This window comes from Cygnus atratus, chromosome 8 (genome assembly GCF_013377495.2).
Source record: "Cygnus atratus isolate AKBS03 ecotype Queensland, Australia chromosome 8, CAtr_DNAZoo_HiC_assembly, whole genome shotgun sequence".
NCBI lineage: Eukaryota > Metazoa > Chordata > Aves > Anseriformes > Anatidae > Cygnus > Cygnus atratus.
The window spans coordinates 17,931,493-17,937,619 of NC_066369.1; the positions used below are offsets into that span (position 1 = coordinate 17,931,493).

At 36.0% G+C, this 6,127-nt stretch overlaps 1 protein-coding gene across 9 annotated transcripts in view; it reads left to right on the forward strand.

Moving 5' to 3' along the window:
* The window catches only part of SSX2IP (SSX family member 2 interacting protein), a 40,615-nt gene extending 36,641 nt beyond the window's left edge, over positions 1-3,974 (forward strand). For 7 of the 9 annotated variants that reach the window (XM_050712374.1, XM_050712375.1, XM_035538067.2 and 4 more), the window contains 3 exons: positions 1,298-1,409; positions 2,767-2,887; positions 3,099-3,967. In XM_050712374.1, coding sequence (XP_050568331.1) covers positions 1,298-1,409; positions 2,767-2,887; positions 3,099-3,180 — 315 coding nt within the window. In that variant the 3' untranslated portion in view covers positions 3,181-3,967. Of the gene's footprint in view, positions 1-1,297; positions 1,410-2,766; positions 2,888-3,098 lie in introns of all 9 variants that reach the window. The other 2 variants (XM_035538073.2, XM_035538072.2) reach the window with 2 other exon arrangements.
* Positions 3,975-6,127: the final 2,153 nt, after the last annotated feature.

The window sequence follows — 6,127 nt, forward strand, 5'->3', positions numbered from 1 at the left end:
GCAAGTTTTTGTCAGATTTGGCTATGGTGTTGAGTTTTCAAAGATTGCTAAACGTTTCTAAACCAACGACTATTGCAGACAGGCAAAATAACTGCTGTCCTTCTCTTAGTAGGGTCACTTTCTGTTCTTGTAGTTAAGCTGTCCAGTAAACACACATACTGGAACGGAATGGTGGCTAGATATGTCTATAAATGAGCTCTAGCGTGTGTGTCCTTTTGTCTAGCCAGTAGTTAGGGTCAAAACATGAAGGGGATTACATGTTAGCAGGAGGGAACATAAAATGTCAAGAACTGAATATTTTGGTTTTTACTTGAGATGCTGGCACAACAGTAGTTCATGCAGTGACAAATATTGGTACAAGCCACTACATATATAGATATGTGTTCTTCAACTTTTTCATTTTGTGTTACTTTCATTTCAATGAGTTCTTGAATTTAATGTTTGAATTGGATTTATTAGTCTTAAGAGATGATAAATAATAAGTTTGCCCAGAAATGTTTAAGACTATATTGCAGCATAAATGTTAACTACCTATGCTTCTGCTTGTTAAAATACTTACATTTGAAAGTAGAAACAAGGAAGTGGAAGCAATACTCTAAGTTTTGTAGGTATCTGTGAAAAAGTAAGCTTGCTCTATTTTCTGCTGATACAGTAAAAAAAAATAATAATTATGGGAACATCCCATTTCACTGATGGTTTTGGAGATAGAATAGCTTGTCTCGATTGCATAGCCTTTGGACCTTTTGAAGATTGTCTTTAGCCAGTGTTTTCCTCTTCCGTGCTCATAGAGTAGTTGGAAAAGGAAACATCCCCTTTCTTTCTGCCCCAGTTTTCGATGGAAATAATCAAGTGTTATTTTCAAAGTCACTTTCATCTGTTTATGAAAAGGCTGAGGGTTGAGGTTTAACCAGTAATCCTTATTGGCAGCTGCCCAGAAATAAGGGGTGCTTGTAGGAAGTAGTGCTGCACTGTGGGGGCAGGAGAGCACAGGAGGCAGCGATAGGAGATTGTGTCACTGAAGTGGAGAACAGTAAAATGAAGGGATTATTCAGACCTCTCTGAAACAAGCCACGGGGTTTGGCTTGTAAATAAATACCTTGTAAATAAATACCTCCTCAGCTAATCCTTGTAGGATTCAAAAGCTTGCTCTCATGACTAATTCTGTGTTAAACTGCTGGCTCACTTTAGTTGCATGGACATGCCACAACTTCTGATTTTTAGATGGAATAACATCAATTTAATGCGGGCTAAGCTTGTTCATGTGGTCGTAAGTGTAAACTGACATTTCTTTTCCTAGAGAAAGGCATTTGAAGAAGATAGAGGAGCATGGCTGAAGCAACAGTTCTTAAGTATGTCTACTGATTACAAGCACTCTGAAAATGTGACAACTCCAAGTGCCTTCTTAGGAAGCAAGTATTTGGTTCAAATTATGTTACTGTAGTATGATTTTTTCCCCTTCTTAACTAGAAGATATAAATTTGAACAAAAGTAAAACTATTTAAAACAAATAAACCTACCCAAAACAAACGTACAGGAAAACCACACAAAAAAAACTTTCCAGGAGAAATTTTACCAGTTTCACTTACTGTATGCCTTTACCTGTCAGGCTAACTGATAGTTCAGAAAGGGAATCTTGATAATTCCCTCCCTGATCATTACCTATGTAATGAACTTAGATTTGAGAAGGGATCAGGTGAATGTTAAGTACCTGACAGCTTAGCTGTTAAGAACAGAGAACTCTTGGAATTACCAAATTAATTAAAATGTGGGCATATTCATTGTCAAGGCTGTTGGAAAAACTCATGATATGTAGAGATCTTTATAGATCAGAAACAAGCTCTGAAGAAGGCAGCATTCGCTCTTTGAGATGAGGCAATACTAAACATGCATTCCCATATAAATTCAGTAAAGCAGAATCCCTTGTAAAAATAAATAGTGAAGATAGTATATTGATAAAATAAATTTGATAAACAATAGAATTTCAAGATTCAAATCTTAGAGGAATCATTTCCTCAAAAAAGATAATATGGCTATATGAGTGTTTTATAATGTGTTCATAGTTTGGAGTATTGTTTTTATTTAAAGTATTTTTGACTTCCTCTTTCTCTTTTTTTTTTTTTTTTTTTCGTTCAAGCTGATGAATTGATTTCCTACCCCTCCTTATGGTTTAATATGCAAATTCAGTGTTCTGGTCTTCACTGCTGAGTTTCTGATAATTCTCCTGCCCTGTTTCTTAGAAAGTAACAGCAATCTTTGTTAAATGGATTCTCGTTGTGGGAGTCAGCATTTTTAGATAAATGCGTAAAAGAACTGGCAAGTAAAGATAAAACACTTGAATTTGTATTCTTGTTAGGTAACTAATCTGCCTCTTGTATTCTGTGTCCTCCTTGTTTCTCCTCCATGCAATTCCTGTAGTGCTTTTGTAAGTGTGATATGAAGTGATCTTCCATAGCAGGAAAACGTTTTTATTTTTAGAAACAGATTTTAAATTGTTTGGCTTGTTGCTCATGAAGAATGACTTGATTTTAATGATGTGTGAGCAGCTTCATTTTTTTTTTAAGGCTGTATACCAAAGCTTTTGATTTGTAATTGACTTTTTAAAGTTCTAGTGGCTGTATTTATTATTATAGACATGCTAAAAGTTGGGAGGGGGAGTGTTTGTGCTTGTTTTTGGTTTTGTTTTTTTTACTGCAGAAGACATAAAGGATCTAGTCCTTCAAATGTTTTCAATTGTAGTATATTTTAAATGATATGTATGCCTTCTAGGTTCTGACCAAGACAGTCGGTTAGTGAACTCCACATCTCAGCAAAGAAAACCTCACTGTACATTGAGTAGTCCTGTTTCAGCTGAACCCGGCCAGATGTCTCAGTATATTTCACGTAACAGGTATCTGAAATGGTGTGGATTTTTTTTTTTCTTTGTGCTGAACTCTATGTAGAGCAGAGGCTAAGTTGTGATAATTTACAGAAAGTCTAATATAGGCCTTATGATTGATGGGAAAATATCAATATCGTAAAAACAGCATTGTGATTCTCTCTGAAGTGTAATTTGTAAATGAATACGTAGTTATTTACACTAACTTTATCTTTTATACCAGTTCCAATGCTGCATCAAAGAAACCTGCTGGAGATGGCAAGCCAAATCAGTGGGAGGAAAGTGACGAAGGAGAAATCGAGTAATGCACAAAGTCACAGGAAGACTCTGGAGTTGGCACCCTTTGCTATGTAGAAACTTGCACATAGAACAACTGCCTTAGATTTCCTAGGGTTGCCTGCTGTTCTGTTAGAGATGTGTTCATAAACACCATTCTAAAGTGAAACAGAATGCTGTGAGTTTGTTCATTCTTGGAAGATTATGTGGTGATCTGAACTGTGATGTGTGTAAGTGTGTGTGCACATGGCTTATTTTTTTTGGACCATTTCTTGCCACTTTTTCTTGCAACTCTTGGAAGATGTTTATTAAAAATATATAAAAGCTTTGATATTTTTCTAGTAACAGAAGCTGTGATTCTGTGAATGAAGCAATGGTCTGAAACTTTGGCTGTAACAAAATATTGGATCCTAATCCTTCCATCATGGACAGAGATAGCACTTTTAGGAATTGTTTAATTATTGCAAACACTCATTTATGTCTGAAGTCTAACTGACATTAAAACTTATTTTGCCTCAACTTGAATGTACAGTATGTTGTAGATTTTTAACAAAACAAGTTATATATTTATTAAGTTGTGTGATTTGAAAATACCTCTTTGATATTTCAGGTGACCTAAAGCGCAAAATCTTTATATATTTGTAAATAGACAAAGTGATTATGCTGAGAAACCATGAAATGAAATACATGCATCCATAATATTATTTTACATGGTATTTTAAATTGTTTTATAGTGATACTCAGTTTACAGATGCATTAGGACTTTTAATGGTTACGTCAGGAATCAAATTATTTCAAATGTGAACAATAAATGTTTAAGTCTATTCTAAGAAACCCTGTTTCTGTGTTTCATGAGCACTGCACTTTTAAGCCATCGTGGTTGTAGGGCCAAGGTTCACTATGTCACCAAATCTGTCTGATGCTGATTTTGTTTTGTTTCTTTTCAGTTGGCTCCAGAATTTTTGGAGTAGTCCTAGAGAAATCTGCTTTGTTTATAACTTCCTAAAAAAAATAGTCATGTAGATGAAATGTCCCAAGTCTCCTTCAACTGAATACAAAACATGCACTTTTTCTTGCCTATTACGCATTCATCTCTTCTCTTTTGGATGTTCATGTATTTGTTAATGCACGGGTGTAGCTCCAGCCCTAGTCTAATTGACCTTTTGGAAGGTGTCTAAGAAACCTTTGCTCTTCTCAGGGTCATAGGAAGGAAAAACTCTGAAGCTTAGAACCCGACGCTGAAAAGACATTGCTGCTGTGCCCCTTATCTTCACACCTGGTTGTAATAGAGCAACTGGACTACCTGAAAAAAAGTAACAATAGAATAACAAGAGAGAGAAGAAACTGGAATTCTTCATGGAGCTAAGACAGAAAACATTGAAGTTTTTGCTGGTTAGTTCAGTGCCTTCAGTTACAGCTCAAAATGAGGTAGCAGTCAATGCAAGCTGCAGAGGATACTTGCTGTGTAAGAACCGTACCGAACATTAAAGGAGCAGAATTGTATATATTGATCTGGTTGGTCATATCTTTCTGCTGAAATATCATCATTTCTTTTTTTTTTAATAGTCTTTTAAAACATTTCTCCAGTTCCCTCACAATAAGTGAACACTACTCATAATATCTGTATAGGTACTGCTGAGCTTACACCTTCCACCCAAGGCTGAACAGAGCTTATGTGACTTTTAGTTATGGAAGAGTAGAAGTAGTATCCAAAAGCATACTCAAAAATGTAAACTGAATATTTTCATATAGTGACAAATGAGAGAAGAGCAGGTTACGTGCAAGATTCTTATTTTCAGACTATTACTTTACTCAATATCATGGAATCGTAGAATGATTTGGGTTGGAAGGGACGTTAAAGATCATCTAATTCCAACCCCTCTGGATGGGCAGGGACACCTTCCACTAGATCTGTAAATCCATAGTTGAGGCGATTAACAGGATGCCACTAGGGGCTGCTGCTGTTCTGAAATAATTAAGGTGTGTTCTTTGGTGCTTTCTTGGAACACTTAAATGTGTTCTTGCTGGATAATTTAGTTGGATTTTTGACTAGGTATTTTTTCATGACGGTCACTTTTAAGATGCTAATGCCTCTGAAGAGCAAAGTAATTTACTTATTTAATCTTTTGTGCTTATTGAATGATTAGGAACTGATAAATATTTTATACTAACTTTTTGCTTTAACTTTCTGTAACCCATGACATGGAAGTGGAAATTCAGTTTAATGCTTATATGAAAGAACCAACCGTGTTAGAAGTACGTATGCAACTGAGGCCTGAGCTGACCTTACAGGTCTGTTCTGGAAGTCGGGGGTACAGAGTCAGTCCTGTCTCTGTAAAGAAGGCGTGTGCGCCTAGAGTTTTTGGATTACCATACCCGGTGATCAGGGAACTTCTAAAACTGCAGCTACTGCCAAGCTACTGCTAATAATGTCCTGGTTGGTAGATGGTAACATTATTTCCTACACAGCAAAGTATAAGAACTTTAGGATCTTACATAATCATAGACTGTTGAGGAGCAGAGGGGAAGACTACTCAGAGGAATGCCATAGAGGTGTGTGACCACACATAGGCACCTATTTGAGATAATGGGGCAGGTGGCCTATTAAGAAGGAACAAGAAGTGGTAGCTGCAGTGCAATGACATGTAAAGTTATTGTTAGCCAGCTATGCATGATATTGAAAAGATGAGTTGTTCTCTTACACTCTATGGTGTTTTATTTCACAAAATCTTTAAATATGGCATGCTTTGCATGCTGCTATCTAGGTTTCTTTTTCAGTCTACATGGTGGGAGAGTGCTTTTACTATAAATGTAAGTCTGATTAGGTAGGAGACCTTACTTTCCAGGATTAGTTTGCAGTTGTTAAGCTTTTCATTTTTTTCTTTGAGGATGATACAAAATAGCTTTTGTAAAACAGGCTGTATAGCAAAAAAAATAATAAACAAAAGATTTACTTATGAAAAATTTCTCCCTACA